The 26,065-nt window shown below is 47.6% G+C and overlaps 2 protein-coding genes across 3 annotated transcripts; one reads left to right on the top strand and one right to left on the bottom strand.

The window, feature by feature from the left end:
* The first annotated feature begins 178 nt into the window (after positions 1-178).
* Bspry (B-box and SPRY domain containing) lies at positions 179-18,889 on the top strand. 2 transcript variants are annotated; one of them, XM_021159882.3, is made up of 7 exons: positions 179-554; positions 4,407-4,505; positions 8,018-8,248; positions 9,747-9,772; positions 16,316-16,440; positions 17,581-18,154; positions 18,573-18,889. In XM_021159882.3, the coding sequence occupies exons 1-7, from the start codon at positions 216-218 to the stop codon at positions 18,631-18,633; spliced, it is 1,455 nt and encodes a 484-aa protein (XP_021015541.1). In that variant the 5' UTR covers positions 179-215; the 3' UTR covers positions 18,634-18,889. The 2 variants fall into 2 exon arrangements, with proteins under 2 accessions (XP_021015541.1, XP_029332556.1); XM_029476696.2 differs by lacking the exon at positions 4,407-4,505.
* Positions 18,890-20,664: 1,775 nt separating this feature from the next.
* Hdhd3 (haloacid dehalogenase like hydrolase domain containing 3) lies at positions 20,665-23,861 on the bottom strand. Its single transcript, XM_021160950.3, has 2 exons — positions 23,711-23,861; positions 20,665-21,656 (listed from the first exon to the last, which is right to left on the bottom strand). The coding sequence occupies exon 2, from the start codon at positions 21,498-21,500 to the stop codon at positions 20,745-20,747; it is 756 nt and encodes a 251-aa protein (XP_021016609.1). The 5' UTR covers positions 21,501-21,656; positions 23,711-23,861; the 3' UTR covers positions 20,665-20,744.
* Positions 23,862-26,065: the final 2,204 nt, after the last annotated feature.

Below are 26,065 nucleotides of genomic sequence, written 5' to 3'. Positions count from 1 at the left end.
AATGTCAGTTGTTAGTTGTTTGTTTTAAAAACTCTGACACAACACAACTTAATTCTACAAAGAACCACAGCCTACAGATGCAGGCGGAACCAGTGCGGTGTGGGTCAGCGCGCGGGCGCAGCCTGGGAGGAGCGAAGCCAGAGAGGGCGTGGCCTGGAAGGGCTACGCCCTCGGTACCTGCGACAGGTGGAGCGCGCGGCCTCCGGCGCTCGGCCATGTCCGCGGATGTCTCCGGGACGGAGTCCGGGTCGGAGTCCGGGACCGAGTCCGGGCCGGAGCCCGGACCGGAGCCCGGACCGGAGTCCCGGCCGAAGCCGGGGCCGGGACCGGAGCCCGGACCGGAGTCCGGGCCGGAGCCGGGGCCGCGATCCGGACTGAGAAGGGGACCGAGGCAGGGGTCCGAGCGGAGCCAGTTGTGCCCGGAGCACTTCGAGCCTCTGTGCTGGTTCTGCCTCTCGGAGCGACGGCCGGTATGCGCCACCTGCGCCGGGTTTGGCGGCCGCTGTCACCGGCACCGCATCCGCCGAGCGGAGGAACACGCGGAGGAGCTGAGAGTAAGCGGGCGTGGGGCCGGGAACTTTCTTGGGGCGGGGGAACTGGCAGGGACCGGGGTGGGTGGGTGGGGGATAGTGGCTTTTCTGTGGCTTCCCTTGCAGAAGGAGGTGGTTAAAGGTGTGACCTCTGGAGTAAACTGGATCGGAGTTTGAATCCTGCCCCCTCCCTGTGAGTCACTGATCCAAGCTTGGTGTCTCTCACCAGTAGTTTCTAGGCATTCATAATACCACGTGATTGTTATACCTCGTAAAAATTTAGTCCCCCCTAACCTCTTGACTTAGAGTCACCCCCTCCCCCCTTCAGGTTTCCTGGTGAGGGATCCAATTCCCTTCCAACCTGGGCAGACTGTAATTGAAGTGATGGATAGGGTGGAAGAATAGCAGGGCACTCTATCTCCTAAGGCCTCCTCATCTCTTGGTTCAGTGTGGCTCTAGGCTGGTCATTTTCCTGTTACACCCTGATCCTTTTCCCTGAGCTGCTGAGATTGGAGGCCAAGTCACCTTGGTGCAGCAGTCTTCCTTTCATTTTAGCTGAGGCCCCTGGGGAACTCCTTGCAATTTGATTAAATGGCTTAATTCTCCCAACCCCACCCTGGCACTGAGCCCTGCTGTGCACTGAGCTGTCGCTGGGGACCTTACCTACTCAAACCAGATTGTAATAAACACACCTTCCTGGAAACTGGGGCCGGTGGAGTTCAGTTACTCAGGGATGGTGAAAATAGACTTGAGAAAAGTTGATATAAATCAGCTTGCATCATGGGTAAGGCTTTTACAAATTCCTAAGGACTTAGATATTTATCATCGCGTTCCATCCAGGCTGAAGCATGGGTTCTAACTAAGGTTTTTCAGATGAGGAAAAGGGCCCACAGGAGGATGGTAACTCCTCCCATACTCTTAGTAGTCAGGGTTTAAGAGGGGAAGATTCATTGACCGGGCAAGAGGAAACCACTTTTTGATCTCAGTGGTTATGAAGAGGAAGTGACCTAATGGAAAACCTTGAAAGTAGCCTTCATGCCTGTATGAGTGGTGAAAGGGGTGAAGGCCAGGGCAGGATAGCAAGCTTGGTACTCTGCCCCAGGTGCCTTCCCTGGGCTACCCTAAGAGCTTACAATTACACCCAGCCTGGGTATAAGGGAAGTGAGTCTTGCCATCTTTCTTTCTACTTTAGAGTTTTGGGGTTGTTTTGTTTTGTTTTGTTTCTGATGCTGTGTTTAACCAGAGCCTCATGTATTTTAGACTACTGAGCTCCATGCCCAGCCCTAGAGTTTACAATGCTTCCAGCATCCTCCTCCTATCCCTCCATCCTGTAGAGAGATTGTCTCGAGCATAATCATTACTGACCTGGACAAAATAGGACTAGTTCAACTGCTCTTAGCTTCTGGATTCATGCCTTGAAGCTAGTTAGAAGCCAGGCTCAAGGTAGGCTCCAGCCTAGGTACCCATTAGTGATGAATGGATAAGAAAAATGTAAACATATGCACGTATATACACGCACTAGAGTATTAATCCATACTACAGAATAAGAGTGTGTGATTGGACTTGGGAGGCAGAGGCAGGAGGATTTCTGAGTTCGAGGCCAGCCTGGGGTCTACAGAGTGAGTTCCAGGACAGCCAGAGAAACCCTGTCTCGAAAAACAAAAACAAAACAAAACAAAACAAAAAAAAAGAGTGTGTGATTGGCAGGAAGATGGGTAGAGTGCAGACCTCCATGTTAAGTAAAACAAGCCTGATTCAGAAAGAAAACTGTCACACGTTTTCTCTCATATGTGGAACCTACACACAAGCTATAAAGGGACATTATGAGCTGGGTGTGGTGGCACACTCCTGTACTAGCGAGGCAGAGAGATGGCGAGTTTGAGACCAGTTTGGATTTCATAATGAGGCCTCGCCTTAAATAAATAAATTTTAAAAAGCTAGCTGTGATAGCTTTAGTCTGAGCACTTGGGAGATAGAGGCAGGAGGATCTCTGAGAGTTCAAGGCCAGCCTGGTCTATAAAGTGAGTTCTGGGACAGTCAGCTATACAGAGAAACCCTGTCTCAAAAAAGAGAGAGATGAAACTTTGAAGGCGGGGCATTAAAGAAGAGAGGATCAGGGCTGGGGGAGAGGGAATAATGAATGAATGAAGGGTGTGATAGAAGAAGAGTTGCAGTGACAGAGTCTATAGAGTTAGTGCACACTCATAAAACATTGTTAAAGAGAAGGGGAAAAATGCTAAGCTCCGTTCTTTCAGTCCCTGGGGACATGATCACAATCGCTGACTGGTGGAAGGGTTTGGGAGAGTTTTCTAGAAGAGGTAGCTGGATTGCCTTGGGGCAGATGGTACTGAGTCCCGTTCCCATTCTTAGGGGGCAGTAATGGAGGGATTGCTGCTTGGAAGAGTGCAAGCTATTTCCATGTCTCCTAGAGTGAACCAATTTACTATTCACCTCAGCTTCCACATTTCTAAACCTGTCTGTTCCTTAACAGTTGATGCTAGCGACTTTGGGAACCGAGAGCCTCGACTCGCTTGTGGTCAAGGCACGAGCATTCTTCATTAATAAATATGTATTATAATTTTAATTGTAATTTATTATAGTATAGTATTTATCAATATTAAACTACATTTATGTGCAGGGGCTCCCCTCTGGATGGTAGGTCAGAGGTCAGAGTGTGGTGCTTATGTTCCAGTAGCAGGAGACAGAAATCCATACAAACATAAACATACCATAGGCTGTCAGTTGTAAGTCAGAGACATAAAGCAGGGCAAAGGTAGAGTGAACCAGGGAGGCCCTCTCTGAGGAGGTGGCTTATGAGTGGATCTGGGAGCAAGACAGTCAGGGAGATAACTGAAGGACGAAGGAACAAGCCAAGAGCCAGAGGCTGGGTAAAGCTGGTGGTGTTGAGGAGCGGAAGGCTAGGGTGAAGCAGGAGGTGGCATAGAAGACAAAGAGTTGTGCCAGGTAGGGCCCGTTGGCCGAGAGACTGGTTCCCACTGTGACTGTATTGAAGAATGACTGGGAGGTTTTAAGCTGACTCGGCCTGTACTGATGGCCTCAGGAAAACCGGCTGTGATAATGGGAGGCCTGAAGGTTGACAAAGGAAGCCCAATTTTAGGTTCAGACAGGATTCCTCTGAGGTGGTGACCATCTGGATAGAATAACAGAAGTGGAAGTAGTCAATGGTGAAGTGAGGAGAAGAGAGAGGAGGAAGGGGGTTGGGAATAAACCCATCAAGACCCAAGTATCTTTGAAACAGGCGTTCTCTGTGTAGCCTTGGCTATCCCAGAACTCACTCTGTAGACCAGGATGGCCTCGATCTCACAGAGAGCCATCTGGATCTGCCTCTTAAATGCTGGGATTAAAGGTGTGTGCCGGGGCTGGTGAGATGGCTCAGCAGGTAAGAGCACCCGACTGCTCTTCTGAAGGTCCAGAGTTCAAATCCCAGCAACCACATGGTGGCTCACAACCATCCGTAACAAGATCTGACTCCCTCTTCTGGTGTGTCTGAAGACAGCTACAGTGTACTTATATATAATAAATAAATAAATCTTTAAAAAAAAAAATAAAAAAAAATAAAAAAAAAAAAGGTGTGTGCCACCAGCACCTGGTTAAGACTCAAGTGTCTTGATGGCTCCGAATGAGTTACTGGAATGGGGAGTCCAGCATTAGTGATCTAGAAGGAAAAGACATGATAGGAATATGTGGGATCCTGGACATGAAGTTTTGCGGGTAGTATTGGTTTTGATAATGATGATATCTGGGTTTGGACCGTAGGAGTGTGTGATTAAGGACAGGGTAAAAAGGAAAAGCCACTCAGTGAGCGAGCGGCCCATTTGCATGAATAAAGATGCTGTGCTGTCATCTGTGTTGCAGAACAAGATTGTGGACCAGTGTGAGAGGCTGCAGTTACAGAGTGCTGGCATCTCCAAGTATATGGCCGAGGTCCTGCAGGGGAAGAACCAGAAAGCAGTGGTAATTCTTCCCCTCTTCTCCACAAAGTGCCTCCTCCTAGGATAAGAGCTTCGCCCAGGTCTAGGACAGCCTAAGATCCCTTTCCTAATTTATAGCCCCATTGTGGCACTGGTGGAGGTGGGTGACTCTCTCCTACTACACAGGCTACAGACTAGAAAGCAGTATTCTCGGGAGCTTCAGATTAGAACGTAAAAAAGATTAGTACCTTTCTTTACACAAAAAGTTTAGGTTTATTTGTTTTATGTGTATGATTGATTTGCTTGTATGTATGTGGGCCATGTATATACCTGGCACCCTCAGAAACTAGAAGGGGGCATTGTATCACTTAGAACTGGAGTTATAGATTGCTGTGAGCCACTGTATGGGTACTGGGAAATGAACCCAGATCTTCTGCAAGATCAACAAGTGCTCTTAACCACCAAGTCATCCCTCCAGCCCCATACTTAAATCTTTCAATATGGAATTATTTTGTGTGCATCCCTAGGATTATGAAATTCCCTAGGGACTTCTACATAGGTAGGTTCTTTCTTTCTTTCTTTCTTTCTTTCTTTCTTTCTTTCTTTCTTTCTTTCTTTCTTTCAAGATTTATTTATTTTATATTTGCTAGTACACTGTCACCGGAAGAGGGAGTCAGATCCCATTACAGATGGTTGTGAGCCACCAGGAGATGGGGAAATAAGTCTTAGAGAAGTTAGTTAACTTGCCTGATTGCCTCATTGCAGACTCAGTTCTATCTCGATCCTCTGGCTCTCTGCCACTGGTGCTGCTGCACTGCATGGCTGGTCCTTCTTTCAACTCCACTAATGTGCCTCCACTCTCAAGTGTGCCCTTCAGGCCAGGGCCCAGTGAACTTCTTTTTGCACATCCCCTAACCCACCTCCACACACACACATAGCATACAGAATAAGTTTGGCACAGCCTTAGTCAAGTCTCTTTTAATTGCATAAGCTAAACTGGCATGAACAAATCAGGAGCATCATGGCAGGGCACAGGGCAGAAGCCAAAGGGACCAGGACTAGGAACCAGAAAGCAATGAGCATTTCAACTGGTCTGTGTTTATCTCCACTTCTGTTTGCAGGATGATCTTGATTTTTCTACTCGGTCTGTCTTTCCCTGTTTCCCTCTTTTTTATTTTCTTGTCCTCTGCACTAGCTAAAGCTTCAGTACAATACAGACTAGAAGCTACAGTAGCAGATCCTGGCTGTAAGTGGGAGACTTCCGACAGTCCACTATTTAACAAGTCCTCACTGAGCGGACTTCCATGTAGCGGGCACCACTGGCCTCTGTGCTGGGCCTTCTGCAGTGAACAAATATGAAGCTACCTGTTTTCTTCAATGCTACGTATCTGTCAGTAGGGGTGGACAGTAAAGGATGAGGGATATGTTATGTCAGAAAGTAACCCATCCTTTGAGGGAGATATAAATAGGAAGGCGGAGAACATGTCTGAGGACAGGTTCAGTTTACTCATGCTATGCTAAGGAATGCTCTCAATGCTGGGGCTGGTGGGATGGCTCAGCAGGTAAACTGCTTGCTGCAAAAGCCCGATGACCTAACTTTGTTCCTTGGAGCCTACACAAAGATAGACAGAGAGAACTACTTCTATAAAGTTGTCCTCTCACCTCCACACATGCACCATGGTGTGCACACATGAATGCATACACACACACACACACACACACACACACACACACCCCACGATAAATTAGTTTTTTTTTTCTTTTCTTTTTTTTTTTTTTTTTTGGTTTTTCGAGACAGGGTTTCTCTGTGTAGCCCTGGCTGTCCTGGAACTCACTTTGTAGACCAGGCTGGCCTTGAACTCAGAAATCCACCTGCCTCTGCCTCCCAAGTGCTGGGATTAAAGGCGTTCGCCACCACTGCCCGGCGATAAATTAGTTTCATATTTGCTCAGAAACCTAAGAGGTGGGGTAGTGAACCACACACGTGAGGGAAGAGTGTGCAGAGAGGTTACCAAGTACAGTCGCCCTGGGCAGAAGGATGCCTGACCTGCTGGAGCAGTAGAGTCCTGTGAGGCTGAAGCAGTGTGAACGGGTCAGATGCAAGAAGTAAAATCGGAGAAGCAAGAGGTTCAGGGAGAACCTGGGTCAGAGAAGCAAAAGGCTCAGGGAGAAGCTGGATCCCACCCTCTTGGTCACAGAGGTTTATTTTACTTCCTTCAGGTAAAGAGAAGCCACTGAAAGGCTTTCAAAACAAAGCAAAGCAAAGACTTAAGTTTAGGGCATGGGGTGACTCAGCAGTTAAGAGCACTTCCTGCTCTTCCAGAGAACCTGAGTTTGGTTGCTAGTACCTACTCTGAACAGCTGGAGATCCAACATGCATGTGGCTGGCACACACACATACACACACACCCACATACACTCAGACACAGGAGTGGTAGAGCAAAAAGATTGAGGCTTCAGTTTAAAAAACAAAACACCTCCCTTGCAGTTATAGTAGGAAGTAACTGAAGGCAGCTAGCATGAAGGCCAGAGGACTAAATGGAAGCGGTTATAACAATACAAATGAAGTCAGTGTGGTTCAAGCCCAAGTGAGTTTCCCTGATATCCTAAGCTCTTCTCTCCTCTGCACCGGGTAGATCGTGGGTCTCAGTTTCTTGTACAAAACAGAGGTGGCAACTCCTTGTACTGTACAAAGCAGGTCTTTAGAGACGAGGCCCAGGTAAGCAACTGGCTGTCGTTGGCCTTCTGACACAAAGGCGGAAGCGCTCCTCAGACTCATCTGGCAAGTGTCCAAGTGCAGGTGCTTTATGCCACAAATGGAGGACTGGTCACCTGGCATAGTGCTAGTCTGACAGTCAGGGGAGTGGGCTTCTGGTTCCTTCTGCCACTGACTCCCTATGTCAGAGCTAGCTAGAAATCTTTCCTAGGGCAGCCAAAGTTCCTCACTCAGTCACCGAGTTTATGGTTTGAAGTACCTACTGCATGCCAGACCCTGACCACTGGGAGTTAGAAGATGATCCTCATTACATCCTTAGTGGAGAATTTTCTTCCGATCCCCTCCAGGGAACATAAAAACTCCCCCTTGGGGCCAGTCGGAATGAACAAGCCTTAAGAGGTGATAGGATGTTGGCCTTGGGTGGGGTGAAATTTCAACTGGAGCCTGGTTGGTTCCAGTTGATAAGAGTGTCTCTTTAAGGCCCTTCTACCCAGTGATCACTGGTTCACTCACCTTTGTCCCATGGCCACCATGTTTCACCATGTTATGTGAAATAAGCAGGCGATTCTAGTTGATGTCTAATCCCTATCTGTCTTCTCTACTGTGGCCATGACCTTCTGAGACACGGCCTAGATGTTTGCATCTCAAGTTTCTCCCTCTTACCACTCTCAGGAAGTCCACATGCTGGATGCCAGAGTAAATGGCTTGAGTACCTCTCCTCTCCTTACTCTGCCCATGGCAACGCTGGCACTGTTGGCATTGTTTTCCCTAAATCCAGATTCTCTTGCTTGTGGGTGAGGCGTTGCCAGGACCTGACTCTTGGTTTTATCCCTTGCCAGGTCATGGCTAGTGCAGCGAGGGACCTGATCATCCAGAGGCTGAGTCTGGTGCGGAGCCTGTGTGAGAGTGAGGAACAGCGGTTACTGGAGCAGGTGCACGGCGAAGAGGAGCGGGCCCACCAGAGTATCCTGACCCAGCGGGCACACTGGGTGGACGCAGTCCAGAAACTGGACACCCTCCGCACCAACATGGTGGACATGATCACCCACCTGGATGACCTCCAGCTGATTGTAAGTCAGGAGAGGGGGGAGGGTGCGAGAGGTGGGCCAGGTTCCCCCGAATGTGAAGAGCTTGAGAATGTTTGTGGGTGGAATGGTGATTGGCAGGGAGCCTTGGGGACAGGGATGGGAGCCTATGCTTTCTCACCAGACTCTGAAGCTCCTCCTACCGAGGCCAATCTAGGCACCTCCTCAGCAAAGAACCCAGCTAAGTCAGCTCTCCCACAAGCCCCCACCACTGACATCTGATAGCCCTTGGCATTGATCAGATTCCACATCTCCACTCTCCCCCAAGTGCTGTCTGATCATCCTGGTCTGTCTTCAGCAAGAATCCTGTTAGGTAGGTTTAGCCAGGATTCCCCCTCCCCCTCAGTGTTTCCTCTCTGTGGCTTTCCACCCACTGATCCCATCCTGCTCCACGGCCATCAATTCCCATGCTGTATCCAGAGCTGAACTCAATCTTTCTCTCTCTCACCCACTGCAAGGTCCCCATATCTTTACTATATGTTCAAGTACATTTCATTCCACTTTTAATATGAGACAGGGCAATATAATTACCTAAGTGTTTGGGCACCTTTCTAACAACATACTTTCAGTATCAAGCAAATGCTTCTTGAGTCTGTAAGTGTTGTGTAATGGGGCAGAGTTATAGGACACAGCTGCAGTCGCTCCCAGCCTTACCCAAGAGATAAACACTGACAAGTCTCTGTAGTAGAGGGGTACCTTGGAGGTCAGGGCATGCCCAAGGCAGTTGGAGTGGATCATAGACAGCTTCCTGGATGAAGTGACTTAGAAGTAAAAAGTACTCAGGTACAGGGAACTGGGGAGGTGAAGAAAGTTTACAAGTGCACAGGAAGAAGGCCATGCTTGGCGCAGACGAGGGCACCAATGTGAAAAATACAGTCTTGGTATTCCCAGACATAAGCACAATTAATTTTCAGTGTGTTGCTTTTCAAAGTACTTTATAGATATGGAATGGAGATGCCTCCAGTTTTGAGGGGACAGTGAGACATCTGAGCAACACTGCAGAGTGGAGGGAGAATGCAGACCAACCAGACCAGCCCCCTGCCCTTCAAGTAGGGCAGTCATGGAGACTGTCCTAGATTGTGTGTTCATTCATTCAGCACCAGCTTCCAGGCAAGGGCACATTCTGTCCCTGCCGTCTGGATAGTCCCAATTAAAGATTCAGAAAGCCAACAGCCATCTAGGAGCTGACAGTCTCCATGGCAGGGGGCAGTAGGGATCTGAGTCTATAGAAGACTTCCCAAAGTGGGGTTGAGGGGAGCCGGGCATGCCTCAGGGGAGGTGGCAATGGGTGATTCATTCTTTGTGTGTGTTGGGAGGACAGGGGAGCCTATGGGTATGTGAGAGATAGCAACCGAGAAAACTTTGTGCTTGGTCTTTGCTGTAGAGTCTGTATCCACACACAGTCGTATGTAGTGAAGTGTGTTCAGGTCTTGTCCACTTGCTGGGAGTGTTGCCAGCCTGACCTTGCTTTCTTCTCTTACAGCAGAGGGAACAGGAGATTTTTGAGAGGTAAGTGGCCATTTGATTTGCACAGGCAATTACTGAGATCCCCAGTTCTTCTCCCAAGGTCATTGCATTCCAGGCATGCAGCTGAGCAACCTCCCAGAGGCTCCAAGGTCATCCCCTGACCCTGACTGACCCTTACCCCACCATGCTTTCTTTAGGGCCATATGGAAAGGCAGTAAAACAAATAGTTATTAGCCTTGGGCTCTCCTAAACTTACTCTACTTCAACTGTGGTCACCATGGATAAGAATGCTGAGGCCCAGAAAGAGCGGAGAGCTTGCTAAAACCCAGAACTGGGGCCTGGAGTCACTTGATACCTGTCCCCTTTCTCCTCTACCTTCCTTTATGCAGTGAACGAATCTTCAAGACTTAAGTCTACACTCACACTCAAATGTCCTATCTTAATGGTTCAGTAAAAATATTTCAACAGGTCCTTCCTGGGTACTAAGAGGTTGAGAGGCTGGGGCCTGAGGAAATGACCAAGTGGATAGAATTTGCCAGGCAAGGTGATTAGCCATCTCTCTATGGTTGTTGCTTAGTAGTTCAGTGCTTTAGCTAGCTTGTACAAGGTCCTGCTTCAATTCCTGGCCCTCCAAAAAGAAAAAGAAATTGAAAGTTTGAAAGGGGAATCTTCATCAACCCTTCCCAGTCTTATTTCCCTAGAGATATGGCTGGTGTCAAAGATGTAGATTTTTTAAAATTTATTTAGTTAGTTACTTGATTTTTTTAGGCGCAGGTATGTATGAGTGCCATGGCTCATGTGTGGAGGTCAGAAGACAACTTGTGGGAGTTGAGTCTCTCCTTCCACCATATGGGCATTGAACTAGGGTTGACAAGCACCCCTTTGAATTGAACTTTGTGGCAAGCACCTTTATCCACTGAGTTGGCTCACCAGTCTGAAATGTGGAATTTCAAATGTTCCTTCGTGTGTGTGTGTGTGTGTAGTGTGGTATGTATGACTATGTTTGCCTGTGCATGCACATATAGAGGCCAGAGGTAGGTAGACTTTCTTTATCTCTCGCTGTATTAGTAGCCCCTAGGGTCTACCTGTCTCTACCTCCCCAGTGCTGGGGTTAAAGACATGTGCTGCCAAGCCAAACTTTCACTTGAGTGCTAGGGGTTCAAACTAGAGTCCTCATGCTTGCAGAGCAAACATTTTATCCACTGGGCTATCTTCTCCCCAGTGGTGGGAGATGTGTGTGTGTGTGTTTCCTTTTTTTGCTTCTTTTTAACAATATCTATTTTTAAATGAACACAGATGGGATCATCTTACACCCGTTGTTCTACTTGTTAGTCGCTATTTTAGAAAAAGGTTCTAGCCGGGCGTGGTGGCACACGCCTTTAATCCTAGCACTTGGGAGGCAGAGGCAGGCGGATTTCCGAGTTCAAGGCTGGCCTGGTCTACAAAGTGAGTTCCAGGACAGCCAGGGCTATACAGAGAAACCTTGTCTCGAAAAACCAAAAAGGAAAAAAAAAAAAAGAAAAAGGAAAAAAAAAAAGAAAAAAGAAAAAGGTTCTATGTCAGTACATTTAGATTTCCTCCCTCCCTCCCTCCCTCTCTCTCTCCCTCCCTCCCTTCTTTCCTTCCTCTTATTTTTAGGAAGGATCTCACTATTTAATACTGACTGGCTTTGAACTCCTTGTGTAGACCAGACTGGCCTCAGATTCACAGAGGTCACCTGCCTTTGCCTCCTGTGTGCTGAGCTTATAGGTGTGCACCAACACATTCAAGTACCTCACGTTTTGAAAGTCTGTGAAGTATTCCAGAGTGAAGATGTCAGTCCCTACACCAAACTCTCTCTCTTTGATAAAAATAGATTCTATTAGATTTAGTTAATTCTATTTTATGTGTATGAATGTTTTCACAGGCCTATGAAGGTCAGAAGAGGGTATCAGATCCCCTGGAACTGGAGTTATGGATGGTAGTGAACCATCTCGCGAGTGCTGGGAATCAAACCTGGTTCCTCTACAAGAGTAACAAGTGCTCTTAACCTCTGAGCCATCTCTACAGCTTTCTCTGGGAATGTTATTTTGTTTATGGTGCTAGGTATCCAACTCAGAGCCTCGGGCACGTTAGATAAGAGTTTTGTCTTTTGTTTTTGCTTTTGAAACACAATCTCATGTAGCCCAGGCTAGCCTAGAAATCTGGATCTTCCTCCAGCTGAGATTCCAGGCTTGAGCCACCCACACCTTTAATGCAAGTTTGACTGATTGCCTAATAGCTCGTCCCACCCTCTGGCCGCCTTCTCAGGCTGCTCATCTCTATCATTGTCTTCCTTTACTACAGTATATTCTTAGTATGAAGCAAACCTGACTTTCTAAAAAAAAAATCTCATCTCTAATTTTTTAAATTTTGAACTATTTCAAGATAATAGAAAAGTTGCCAAAGTAGCATAATGAACTTTGCTAGAAGTCCTATTCTGCAACGGAGTCTCTCACACAGTTTTTCTGCCTGTCCGTGTGGCTGTCATTCACCATCCCTCGGATTCTCCTCCTTCAGAGTGTACATAGACAAACTTTTTTTTCTGACTTATCTTACGATATGTTGCAAAGAGCATAAGTTTTTGTCTCTAAATACTTCAATATAGCTCTTAAAAACAACAACAAAAAAAAAACCTTTCCCATATGACCCCAGAATAAACCTTAGGGAATTATCATTGATCTAACACTGTTCTCTAATACACAGTCCATATTGTCCACATCCAAAGGTTGCCAGTTGTGCCAAATATATTTTTAACATTGGGGTTTTTTGTTTTGTTTTCTCCTAACTCACCTGGTCTTCTTCAGCCTGAAACTGTCCCTTAGTCTTTAAGAGGTCAGATCCCTTATAGAATATCATTCAGTTTGAGAGTATAATATCCCACAGGAATAGATTGAAATTATCCATTCCTGGGGAGGAATGCCTCATTAATGTCAAGTTCTCAAGCCATCATGGCATGGACTGTGATGTCACTGTCACATTATCAGCCATGTTAGTCTGAGCCCTTGAATAAAGTGGTGAGTGTTCAGGTGTCAACAGCCAGGTTCTTCATTATGAGGTTGTATTTTCTCCTTCGTGATTGACCTTCTGTGTGTTTCCTCTGACCTTCTAGACTTTCACTCCAAGAGTTTATATCCATTGCTAATTTCTTCCTGAGTTCTTCATGTATTTGCTTATTTATTCCCTCTCTTAGAATCAATGCCGCTCACAGATTCTGATTGCACTAGATGTGTGGTAGCCATCACTGCTGTTGTGGTGATTTTGATATTCAGAGTGCCCCGAATTTGACCTATAGAGATGGGCTTGTCTATTGGACAGGCCACTATCTTCTCTGAGCACTTTGTTCCTGTGGCACAAAAAAAGATGTAGGTTTGCTGGAGAGCTGGCTTAGCAGACCTTACTCTTCTTATAGAGGACCTGGGTTTGGTTCCCAGCACCCACATCATGGCTCACACCCATAATCTGATATCTTCTTCTGACCTCTTTGGATATCAGACAAACAAATGGTGCACATATGCATGCAAGCAAAACAGTCATAAACATAAATCTAAAAGGTACTTAATTTTTTTTAATTTATAGATTTTTATCTCATGTGTATTGATGTTTTGCCTGCATGCATGTCTGTGAGGGCGTCGTGAGTTGCCTCGTGGGTGCTAGAGATTGAATCTGCTTCTTTGGAAGAGCAGTCTGTTTTCCCTAAAAAGTGTTCTTTAAAAAGCTATTCCTTGCTCAGTTGGGTTTTGCCTGCCCTAGCCCTGAAACCAGTTGTTTCCCCAGGGGTCTTATACCCATATTTAGTAGGATAAGATCTCCCAAAGCTAAGATGGGACATTCAGTGTTCTCACTGCTACTGACATGTTGTACTGGGCCTTCAACCAGAGCTTGGGCATACGTGGAACTTCCTATGCATGATCTGCATCATAACTTCCAATTCTGGCCTAACATAGTAGTGTTTAGCCTTTGCCTGTCCCCTATTCCATATTTGTATCTCACATTAATAACCCTAACTCCCAAGCTGGGCCTGGTGGTACACAACTACAGTCCCAGCACTTAGGATGCAGAGACAAACAGATCTCTGTGAGTTCAAGGCCAGCCTGGTCTACACAGAGTGTTCCAGGACAGGGATACATAGAGAAACCCTGTCTCAAAAAACCAAAAAACAAAAACAAAAACAAAAAAGAACCCCAGCACCCAGGAGGCCAATAGCTGTCTGTATTCATTTGCTCAGTGCTCCAGCACACACACCTTTGAATTGCTGAGTCCATTTGTGTGTAGTGCTTTGTGCTCTAACCGAGGTTATTCTTGCCCAAGAGCTGTTGTCTGACCCATTAGATGGAATCTCACTTATCTAATGAGAAATGCCTTTGTCGTCTCTGGTGTTTCTACATCTGTGGTGACTGGGCTCAGCTATTGCCTAAGAGTGGCAACAAGTCCCTACTGCGTAGATGGAATGGCTTTGCTCTATTCAGGTCCCACTGTACCTTGGGACCATGACTTTTGTGTTCTATACCATGCAGTGGCTGGAGCAGGTGGCTCCCTGTTGACTTCAGTCCGTGTGTGGGCTCAGGTCTGTCCTAGACTGGCAGCTTAGTTGCTGGCTCTGGCTCCTTCTCGTCCCCACCTGTTAGCTGGGGCTTCTCCTCACAGAGCTGCAGTGGTTTGAGAGCACAGGCTCTCTCTTGTTCTGGCTACAAAGAGCCTTTGTCACCGGGCCCATTGCCAGCATTTGTAAGGCTCTTCTCATCCCAGGGCAGTCAGTGACAGTCTCTCAGAGACCTTGCATGCATCAGACAAGTGCTGCCGAATGACCGCAGGCCATCTTCAGAATTAGAGGCATAGAAAAAAAAGTCTTTCTGAGAAGACAGGTTGGAGGACTGCAAACTGTTAGATACATTTCTACTTCACTTTTTGTCCCTTTGAGATTTCATTTCATGTCACGGAAAAAATGTCTTGAATGGTGCTAGGGCTCCGACCTGAGTTTGTTCTATTTTTTTTTTTCTTTCTTTGTTTTTTTTTTTTTTTTCTTTTTTAGTTTGTTCTATTTTTACAAGGAAGCAGGACTTGAGCCCAACTCCCATCTTGCTGCTAAGTTTCTTACGTAAAGCTCTGTTCTTGTGACAGATGGGATAACTAACCACCTTCCTTCACAGCAAGTTTAAGTGAGCATGCATAGAAACAGTAAACACAGAGGCCAAACAGCTGGATAGATGGCAACCTGCCCTAAGGCATTCCCTAGTCCCTTCTTTACAGTTTTTTATTTGTTTTTAATATTTATTTATCTCTTTTGTATATGTGTGTACACCTGCATGTGTATGTATGTGTGTATGCACCACATATGTACAGGGGCCTGACGATATCTCCTGGAACTGGAGTTACAGAGGTTGTGAGCTGCCACATGGGTTCTGGTACCAGAGTCTTCCTTCTACACGGGCAACAAGTCCTCATGACCGCTGAACCATCTCTTCAGCCATAGTTGGATTCTCTCTCTCTCTCTCTCTCTCTCTCTCTCTCTCTGTGTGTGTGTGTGCGTGCATGTGTGTGTGTGTCTACATGTATGCTTGCATGTTTGTGTGTAAATGCCATTGTGCATGTGCCGTGGTGTGCATATGGAGGTCAGAGAACAATCTCAGATGCTGGTTCTTGCCTTCCTTCTTGTTTGAGATAGGGTCTCTTTGTTGTTAGCCATGGCTACACCAGGCTAGTTGGTCCTTGAGTTTCCTATCTCCACCTCCCATCTTACCTAGAAGCACAGGGACTATTGGTGCAAACTATCACACCAGGCTTTCCATAGGTTCTGCAGATTCAGCCTCTGGCTCACAACTTGCACTGTTGAGTTAGCTCTCCAGCTTCCAGCCATTCCCTCTTGATGATGAAATGTCCTACTGCTGTGTGATCCTCAAGAGGGATCTGAGCTAAAGAGCTGGAGGGTTTAAGAGCTGTGGAGTGGCTGGATCTTTGGACTAAACCAGAGAAACGTTTACCATTGCAGTGGCTTTGGAGGAAGTGAAACAGTCTCTAGATAGTCTAAGAGAGGAATGTTCCCACACAGCAGATTCTGAGGCCCAGGTCCCCTTTCAGCTCTGCTTGTCAGCTTACCTGGGGCACTCCTGAGTCACCTACACTGCAGCGCACACTGCCTCCAAAACTTACTTACTGCTATCATTGTTTGCATGCGTGTGTGTCTCTGTGTTGGTGTGTACACGTGGCTGCAAGCACTCACAGAGGTTTTCTGACCCCTGGAACTGGAGGAACAGGTGGTCGGTCGCTGGGAACCTCTGCCAAAACAGCAGGCACTCTTAACAGCTGAGCACTCTCCAGCCCTGCCACCACTTTTTATACCAGCCCTGAGAATATACTTCCCTATAAACTGCTTTACTAAAACGAAGGCCCCTTGGGGGGGCGCAGGGATCAGGAAAATCTACTTTCCCTTCTGGCTAATACAATCATGGTATGCCCTACCAAAGGATTTTTTTTTTTGTCTTTCTCCCCATACTCATGTGGAACTAGATGTGTTTCCAAAACCTTCCTGAATCTCTCTCTCTCTTTTTTTCTTTTTTCCTGCATAAGGGCCGAGGAAGCAGAGGGCATTTTGGATCCCCAGGATTCGGAGAAATTAAGCTTTAATGAGAAGTGTGCTTGGAGCCCACTACTGACACAACTGTGGGCAGCATCGGTTCTCGGGTCTCTCTCAGGTTAGGAGCTGCAAGAGTCCAGCACTGCCTGCCTGCTTGCCTGCCTGTGTGTGTTGGGGGTGGGGGGTGCTGTTGGGTCAGTCACACTGGGCATTGGTGAATGTGTGATGGTAGCTTTGGTAGCCAGTGATGTTGGAAGCAGGCTGCTTGGTAGGGCCACGGCTATACAGTTGGACCGGATCCTTCCCAAGTCTAAGCCATTCCCATTTCTCTATGGTTAGGTATAGAATCAATTATGATTCCTTTAAGGCATATCCTCCTTATGTCTTGTTTTTCTGGGTCAGCTCTTTACCATTTATTGGAAACCTCAGGTTTCTTTTAAAAAGTAGAATGATGTCCACATGAGACCACCATGAAGCTGCCTAGATCTGTTTCACTCTTCCGTTTAACAAACTTCGGCTTAAGTGAGTGAGGTGATGTGTGCCTGTAAGCCTAGCATTTGGGTGGCTGAGGCAGGAAGATTCTGGGTTCAAGGCTAGTCTGACCATCACCCTATCTGAGACCCTGTTTCAAGAACAAAAGAACAACAAAACATTGACTGGTGGTGAATGTGGGCCTGGCCCTGTGCTGCATACTGGGGCATCAGAGGTGACTGTCTCTCCTGGAATTCCCCTGGGAATAGAGATATTAAATACAAGCACAGGTTGTTTGTTGTAGATTCTGATATCAAGTGGTGATTGGTTTAGCTACCATGCTTCCTAGTTTCTGTGCTCTGGAAGCCACAGGTAGGACCAGCTAGAAATCAGTACGGTATGGGAATACTAAAATATTGAGTCTTCATTTGACACCACCACCAACTTGGCATGGAGAAGTGGGCAATTCACTTCTCCTCTCTGGCCTTTCTTTCTATCAGAGTTTGTAGATGAAGATTTTAGACCAATAACTATTGTTTTCCTGGCTATAGTTCCTCAGCAAGTATTATATATGAGTCACTTAACACATATTATTTTATCTAATCCCCTAAGTGTTAAGTCCTGCTTGGTCCTTACCTTTAAAGATGAAGAAAGAAACTGAGGCTCAGAGAGAGTAAATGTCTGAGGTCTCAGCAAGTAGCAAGAAACCTTTGACTACCTAGTAGGACCAGATTAGGAATGGAGTAAGGCAAGAATCCGGTACAACCCTGAGAACTCTTTCTGGCAGGCGTGGAGGAGGTGCTGATTGATGAAAGGACTGTCAGCCCCTTATTGCATCTGTCTGAAGATCGAAGAACCCTGACCTTCATTGCCAAGAAGTCTAAGGTCTGCTCAGATGAACCAGAGCGCTTTGACCACTGGCCCAATGCCCTGGCTGCCACTGCCTTCCAGACTGGGCTCCATGCCTGGATAGTGAACGTTAAACACAGTTGTGCTTATAAAGTGGGTGTGGCCTCAGATCAGCTGCCCCGAAAGGGCTCTGGCAATGACTGCCGCCTGGGCCACAATGCCTTCTCCTGGGTCTTCTCCCGCTATGATCAAGAGTTCTGTTTCTCACACAATGGGTATCATGAGCCTCTGCCACTACTTCGGTGCCCAGCACAGCTGGGCATGCTGCTGGACCTGCAGGCAGGAGAGCTGGTCTTCTACGAGCCTGCCTCAGGGACGGTGCTTCATATCCACCGTGCATCCTTCCCTCAGGTGCTCTTCCCAGTCTTTGCTGTGGCTGACCAGCTCATCTCCATCGTTCGCGGACCTCTGGCCACAGTGAGACTAGATTCACCTCCCCATCACCCTTGCAGGTCAGGCCATGCTTCTAGGTAGTGTCCTTTTCCTCAATGATGTGAGTGTTCCCCAGGGCAACTTCTGGATAGCTGGGGATCTGCTTCAGACTCAGACATAACCTTTCAATGTTTCATCTGTGGGGATCCTGTTTCTTTTCTCTTGGCCTTAGTCTCCCAAACTCACCATGCTTGTGCCCTTCCAGGGGTCTCATTAACCTGTGCCTCTGGCATCCAGTGTGGTACCTTGTGCATGGCTAGTATACAACAAGGTACAGTGGGGGCAAATGGCTGGGCAGGCAGGTAACTGGAGAAGTACTGAAGTCCCTCAAAGTGCCTTGCTGCAGAGAAGCTTGGACTGAGCCTTCCCTAGCTTCTCAATCCAGTAGTTTTTGGTCTCTTGCATCATACACCATGTGAAGAGAGTATTTTTTTCTAGCATACGAAGGACAACCTGCCAGGCTACTGTTGGCCAGAACACCGTCGTGGGAGTGTGGTAGCCTCCTCCTGCATTCTGTCTCCAGGAAACCTGCTTGCAGCACACTTGTTGGCATCTGTCCCAGGCCCTGAGGCTGAGCTCTAGCATGGACCTACGTGTGAGAAGCGTGACAAACATTCCCCCTCACTGTGCTGCTGAACACCCCATTTCATGACTCTTAGGGTAGAGAGCAGCAAGCAAGAAAAGCTGAGGGCAAAGGAGAGCTAGCCTTAATAAATGAATGTGCGCATTATTAAAGGTTTCTAAAGACTTGGTAATGTCTTTGCTGGTAACTGGTTCCATGCTGATTGGCAGCCTTAGGCATATGCTTAGAAATAAGCCGGTCATAGCTCCACTTAGCATCAAGAGACTGGAGATGTTACTGAAACCAAGGGCAAGTCCTTTGGGCATTTCTTCTATAAGGAGTTTATCTGAGAATAATGGTCTTCTTGCCAGGACTGGGGATGAAGCTTGGTGGCAGGGCACTTGACTAGCATGCCAAAAGCTCTGAGTTCAATCCCAGGATTGCAAACAGAACAGTGAAAACAAATTGGGGTGGTCACAGAGTTTGGCTGGTGGACAATCACCGCTTTGCTTCAGCCCCTTATTGCCATGCACAATGTGGTCCCAGGATGAATGACTGGGAGATCTTTGGAGAACAGTGTGTATTCATATGGGAGTGTGTGTTTGTGTGTATGTGTATGAGTTCTTTCCTTCCAACTCTGGAGTCCCAGATTAACCACCAGTCACCGTGTTTTGACAAGTGATTTTTGTTTATATGTATGGTGTTTTGTCTGCATGTATGTCTGTGCTCCATGTGTGTGCCTGCAGAGGCCAGCAGAAAGCATCAATACCCTAGAACTACAGTTGTAAGCTGTCACGAAGGTGCTGAGAATCAAATCCAGGTACTCTGGAAGAACAGCTAGTGCTCTTAACCATTGAGCCATCTCTCCAGTGCGTCTCCCTATATCCCTCACTGAGCCATCTTACCAGACCCCCCATGTCTGGTTTTTGTTTTGTTTTAAGATATTGTTTCACTCTGGCCTTGAACTCACTATGTAGCCTCCATCTCTAGAATGGTGGGGTTACAAACATGTGCTACCCTGCTCCTATGTTAAGTTGGGGCAAGGTCACTCTACCTCTGCCCACTAGAGAGCTTTAAAGTAAAGAATTTAGCAGGGTATGTGATGTAGGGCAGCCACGCATCATCAGTATTCTTTTTTAGGGTAAATTACAGTGTCCTCAACTCAAGGATGCTAATGGACAGTGTTCCTGTCCATTGAACAGCCCAGCACCCGGACTTTACACTCATCTGTCTCTGAGGTTCCCAGGTTGGGGAGAGGATTTCCATTTCAACTTCTCTGAGCTTTTTTTGACCTTGTGTTTTGCACAGTGGGGTTTCAGATCTCCAGTGACAAAAAGCCCTTACTGTAAAAACAGTATTTGTAAGTTGGGTGTGTGCCCATGCATGTCTACAGTTGAACCCAGGACCTTAGCAATTAGGTGAGTGCTCTACCACTGATCTACCTCCCTAGCTCTTGAAAGTGGCTCCCACCTGCATTCCTAGCATTCAGAAGGAAGATCATTATGAGTTCCCAGGCCTGCGTGGACTAGAGTTAAGTCCACATCAACCTGGGCTAGAGAGAACCCATCTCAAAAAGCCAAAAAGTTCCTGGTTGTGAATGGATGGGCCCTCGGCGGATATGGAATCGGGGCAGGGTTAGAAAAGGGATAGAGGGAGCTGTCGAGATGGCTTCGCGGGTGATATCACTCATGGCACAAACTCTTGTGATCTGAGTTTGATCCCTAGAACCCACGTAAAGATGAGAGACCAACGCCTACAAATCATCTTCTGACCGCCACACACACACACACACACACACACACACCGTGATACACATCCCACACACTCACACACACACACCACATAATAAGAATACATAAAAAGGAACACAGGGATGAACAGTGAGCTCAGAGACCAGGCTACTGCCAAGCCCTCGCAGTTCTATGCTCAGATTAGATTATGGAGGCTCAGCGGGAGAGTGGAGACACCTCCCTCTGCAGGAGAGGTAAGAGAGAAGAGACTCCCTGCCTCCAGTGTTTATTTGGTCCCAGCTACTTCCCTCACCAGACTCATGACATAGGGCTTGAGGCCTCCAGAAGGTCAAGGGCAGGCAGGAGATGGGAGAGGGAGGGTAGAATATGTTCCTTAGGTACAGAATCTCTGACTGTGGAGTCCAGAGGCTCTGAGCCTGCCACCAGGAAGCTGTGCATGCCCACAGCCTGAGACCCCTGGTAATCACAGAGGTAACTATCCCCCACGTGGGCCGCCATTGCAGGTTCTACACAAGCACGCTGCAAAGCCTCACGGAAAATCCGTGGGTCGGGTTTAGGATAGCCCACAGCCTCAGACGTCAAAACAAAATCAAAATGTTCTCGCAGGCCAAGGCCTGTTAGGATATCCTCTAGTCGTCGGTCAAAGTTGGAGACCACTGCCAGCTTCAGACCCCGCTTACGGCACCCCTTCAGGGTCGCCCTAGCCCCCTCCAACACCTGCCAGGTGAAAGGGCTGCTGAAGTCTTCGTATAGCTGGTCAGCAACTGGTGTCATGGCCTGGGCATCTGGGACCCCTGCTAGGCGGAAGGTGTGTAGGACTACGTCCTTCCACCATTGACGGGAAGTAAGGCCACGGCTCAGGCCATAGTTGGGAAAGTTGTGGCTCTGAGCCCTGTATGCCTGCCTGAAGGCTTGTTCCACGGCTGTGTCTTCCACCACCACTCCATGGGCCCGGGCCTTGCTGGCATATTCCTCCCCAACGGGTCGGCGGAGCTTGATCAGGGTATCCTTCACATCCCACGTCAGTAGACGCATCTGCAGCCGGTGTGCCATGGAGATCAAGTTCAGTTTAGATCCCAGAATCAAAGGAGCTACTGAGCTGGTTCAGGCCACCCCTCTACGGACTAACAGTGGCTCTTTTCCAGGCTGTGTAGGTCAGAGGGGTAGGCTGTCCCAAGGCACTTTGGAAATGGCTTTCAGCACAAGATCCTGGAATGAAAAATTGGTAGGTGAGGTAAATGCTGAGGCCCTGCTGTCAGAGACTGATACTGGCATCCTGATGTACCAAGTATGTGACCGGAGGAAGTTACTCTAAATACCCATGAGTCTCATCTGGAAGAGAAGCACGAGGGTGCCCACCTCACAAGATCTTGGGGCTGGAGCTAGGGTTGTGGCTCGGCTGGTTAGAGTGCTTGTCTAGTACACATAAAGCTATGTTTGATGCCCAGATGGAATAAAGGAGGCATAGTGGCAGGAGGAAGAGGCAGGAGAATCAGAAGTTCAAAGTCTTCCTTGGATATATGGCAAGTCTGAGATCAGCTGGGCTAAATCTGGCTTAAAAAGTAAAACCCAGGGCTAAAGCAATGACTCTGTGGTTAAGAGCATTGGCTGCTCTTCCAGAGGACCTGGGTTCAATTCCCAGCACCCACATCTCTCTGTGACTCCAGCTCCAGTGGACAGTCCCTCACACAGACACACATGAAGGTGAGAAAACAAATCATTTAAAAAAAAAAACACCCAATGAAAATTTTTGGACTAAATGAAATAATTTATGCATTTGTTTCAAAACACATTTCTGGACATCTTATGAGTCCGATGTTGGGGAAGAAGACAGGTTTCCATCCCCTGTGGCATTTCTAGGTATTAAATACTAAGGTTTTCTCTGTAGACCAAAAACCTATAAAACAAGCATAGTGAAGTTGGTATGTGCCATGAGGCTATAAATCTGGCTATAAAGTTAGTCTTTGAACTCAGGGAATTTCCTTAGCAGGTTGAGGAATCCCGAGAAAAGAACATACAGAAAATATATATATAAACTTCCTTGAGGCTGGGCAAAGTCTAGTGCTCTGGGCAGAGCTGAGCTCAGGTGCACAGCCCTGTAGGTCAAAGTCAGGAAGCAGTTATGGCTGCTATTATCTGTATGTAGTGTTTTGCCTCCATGTATATAAGTGCACCCCAGTCATGCCTGGTGCCTGTGAAGCCAGAAGAAGGTGTCAAATGCCCTGGAACTGGGATTTCAGACATTTGTGAGCTGTCACATGGGTGCTAGGAATCGAACCTGGGTCCTTTGGAAGAACAGCAGTGCTATTAACTTCTGAGCCATCTCTCCAGCCCATGACCCTTTTACAATTATTAGAAAATGGTGCCCTTGTTTAAGAAACCCATATTTATACTTGAGTATGCCTGACTTTCCTCAGAGTCCTTCTTTCCCCCCTAACCCTCATGCTTAATCCTGCATTAAAATATTATTAATAAAATTTCCAACTTGGCTTCATTTAAAAAATTACTAGTAATGTCAAAAGAGAGAAAGGTTCCTGGAGACTGACCAACAACATAACTGGTGAGGAGCTGGTGGAACCAGAGAGGGGCTGTGAACCTGCCAACAGCCTGGATTAGAACCCAAATGTCCAGACTCTAGCCAGGGCTGCCTTTGCTTACCCATGTTTATATTCTTTTAAAGGTTGGATTATGTTGAGCCTGGGAAGAGTGGGACAGAAGACAGTCCGTTCCAACATGGCTCTGAGCTGCAAGTTCTCCCTGGAGTTATTAGTGCCAAATACCTAACAGTCAGTTCTCTGCCTGGAGTCAGAGACTGATTGCAGGTTTGTCTCCAGACAGAGCGGACTGCTTAGCTTTGTCTTTCAATCTGTGGGGTCCAGGGTTCATTCAGAATGCAGCCAAACAAAACAGAGGCGAGGAGAGGTGTGGGGGCGGGGCGCGTAAAGAAATGTGACAAAGAAGAGAATTTAAGTCAGCTCAAAATAGTGAGACAACTTTAAAAGGGCTCTCAATGAGCAGGTGGGTAGGCTGAGGCCCAGCCAGGAACCAGACTGGATCCAAAAGTCCTCTGGATGTCTCAGGACAAAAGTCGTAGCCGGGCTGGGGCTCCGCTGCAGGACTGACTACCCTAAAAGCAGCGGGACGCGAGACTAGAGCCTCCGGGGCCAAGTCCACTGCTGGCCGGCCTCCAGCGTCCCCAGCTCGGCTGCACGGGATTCCCACGGTTCAGCGCCCTCCACCCAGCCCCGGGCCTCCGCACCTACCTGGCTCGGGGAAAGCGACCTGAGACGCAGGGGCTGCTCCACCGGCTCTATGTAGGCGATCCGTAGCTCGCTCGCGACCCTCGGACTTGCCATTGATTATCGTCCCGCCCCGCTCTAGGCGTCACCAAGCTCCTCCCTCGCGCCCGTCACCCACCACGCTGAGAGTCTTGGGCCTCTTGTCCCTTAGGTTACCCCGTAGCTTCCCTGCTCCCTGTCTCACGCCCTTTCACCGTCCCCTGGCTTCTCGAGGTCACTGTCTCACCCCTCATCACGTTCCTCCACACTGCCCTTTATCCTCATTATCACAACCCAGGTGTTCTCTTTGCTTCTCATCTCTATCCCCCGGCCCCCGCCTCCCTGGGATGGAGACACTTGGGGGACCTAGACTAACTTGTGAGTGGCGGTAAGTGGGGTTATAGGGCTCAGGCCGGCTCCCCAAACGCAGTGAGGACTCCAGCAAGGCTCTGTCCCTTTCTGTTCTGAGAGACCCCAATTGGTTCTAGAAGGGAACTGCTTGTCACACACACACAGTTTGTTGACTGCAATAACCTAGACACTTGGTTTTAAGATAGGGTCTCACTATGCAGGTAAACGGGTCCTGAGCATCTTCCTGCCTCAGCCTCCCAAGTGCTGGGATTATGGGTGCGCCACCGCCGTGTCTGTCTACCCTAGTTTCTCTCTGTAAAACAAAACAAAACAACAACAACAGCAACAAAAACCAAACATTTAAAAGGAAGAAGAGTTTCCCTTTAAATGCGGTTTTCATAACTGAAATACACGATTATATTCAAAAGTACTGTTGAAAGCAAACAAGCAAAGCTTTCCTCTCAACCTGGTTGATTCGTGAGGTGCCAAGTAAGCACCTGTATTCTGTGTCTGACTCGTGGATAGAGCAGGAAAATGTCAGTTTCCTGCCTACGGGAACATGGGAGGATCAGGCAAAAACCAAGTTCATAATGGAAATGAGCTGTAAGTGCTGCCAAGGAATTGGCTGGGGGGCAGGGGCAGGAGGGCTTCCCTCTGCTCGTTTCTCCCCCTCCCCAACAGGTACCCTCTTAAAACATCTTCTGTTATCTCCTGGCTCTGTGGACTTTAGATGGACTCAGCTCCCTCTCCCTGGGCCTCAGAAAGCAAAGTGCAAAGTCACAGAGCAGCCGGCTCACTTGCCAGACTGGTTTTGCGGCACAAGCTTGCTCCTCAGAAATGGAGGTAGAAAGGATAGCCAGGGCATCAGAGGCCCGCCTGTTCTTCAGAGAATCCTGGAATCCCTGACTGTATCTCTTTTCAGGGTCACCTCAAACCTAAGCCTGTAGGTTCTGATTCCAACTCTGCCACCCTGGAGACTAGACAAGAGTAACTTAGTAAAGCTAGAATCCAGGCTAGCTTTAAGTAGATTTCCAAGATAATCAATGTCAGCTGCTATTTGATAGGTCTCTCCATGTGCTGTTGGCACAGTGACAGATGGTAGATATCAAGTCAGATCACACAGAAAACCTCTTTGAGCATTTAAGAAGATTCTTTTCAGAAGAGAAAACAGACTTCTAGGTGCTTAAGAGTTTTGTTTCAGGTCACATACTACACAGCACACTGCCCATCTCCAAAGAGGGTTTGCCAGCGTGTATTGGCTCACCTGGGGTAATGACCTTGACCTAACTGTTGGGCCACTTGAATCTACTTTTTATTGTCTCTAGGTTAGCAGCAGCAAGGAACAAATAAATAGCCTGGGGTGTCATAGGAAAGATAGTGGTGGTCTTTGATATTCTGAATCTAGCTTCTTTTGGATTTGCAGCTTCAAAGCTGGGTACACTTAGCCAGGTGTGGTGGTAAACCTGCAAAGCCCAGTTAGGAAGCCGAGGCAGAAGTTACAGACCAGCCTTGGTTATGGAGCATGAGCCCATTTCAAACAGAAAAACATATATACCCTTTAACGGATGTTTTCATCCCATAACTCAATTATTAAAATCCCCTGACAGTTCCACCCCTTGGTCCATCGGAAGCCCCCTGGCTTCTTACTCTGCAGGTGCTAGCTTGTGGTGTTTTCTCTCTGGGAAATCAAATCAACCCCTGCCCCTTGTTTGGTTTTTCAAGATAGGGTTTCTCTGTGTAGCCTTGGCTGTCCTAGGACTTACTCTGTTGACCAGGTTGGCCTTGAACTCAAAGATCCAAGTGCTGGGATCAAAGGCATGCACCACCCCCTGGCTGGGAAATAAAGTTTCTTATATGAAGTATTTTCCATCCTTGAGTCTCCTGTTGAAGACACAGGGAAACCAAGGCAGGGCACAACTGCCAACCACACATCTCTCATTACTTTGAATTTTTTATTTATTTAAAAATTTTTTTCAGTTAAAACACAGA

Source organism: Mus caroli, unplaced genomic scaffold (genome assembly GCF_978045245.1).
Source record: "Mus caroli unplaced genomic scaffold, Mus_caroli_1 scaffold_6, whole genome shotgun sequence".
Classification (NCBI taxonomy): Eukaryota; Metazoa; Chordata; class Mammalia; order Rodentia; family Muridae; genus Mus; species Mus caroli.
The sequence above is the reverse complement of the archived record's forward strand: the minus strand, read 5'-3'. Positions and strand labels throughout refer to the sequence as shown.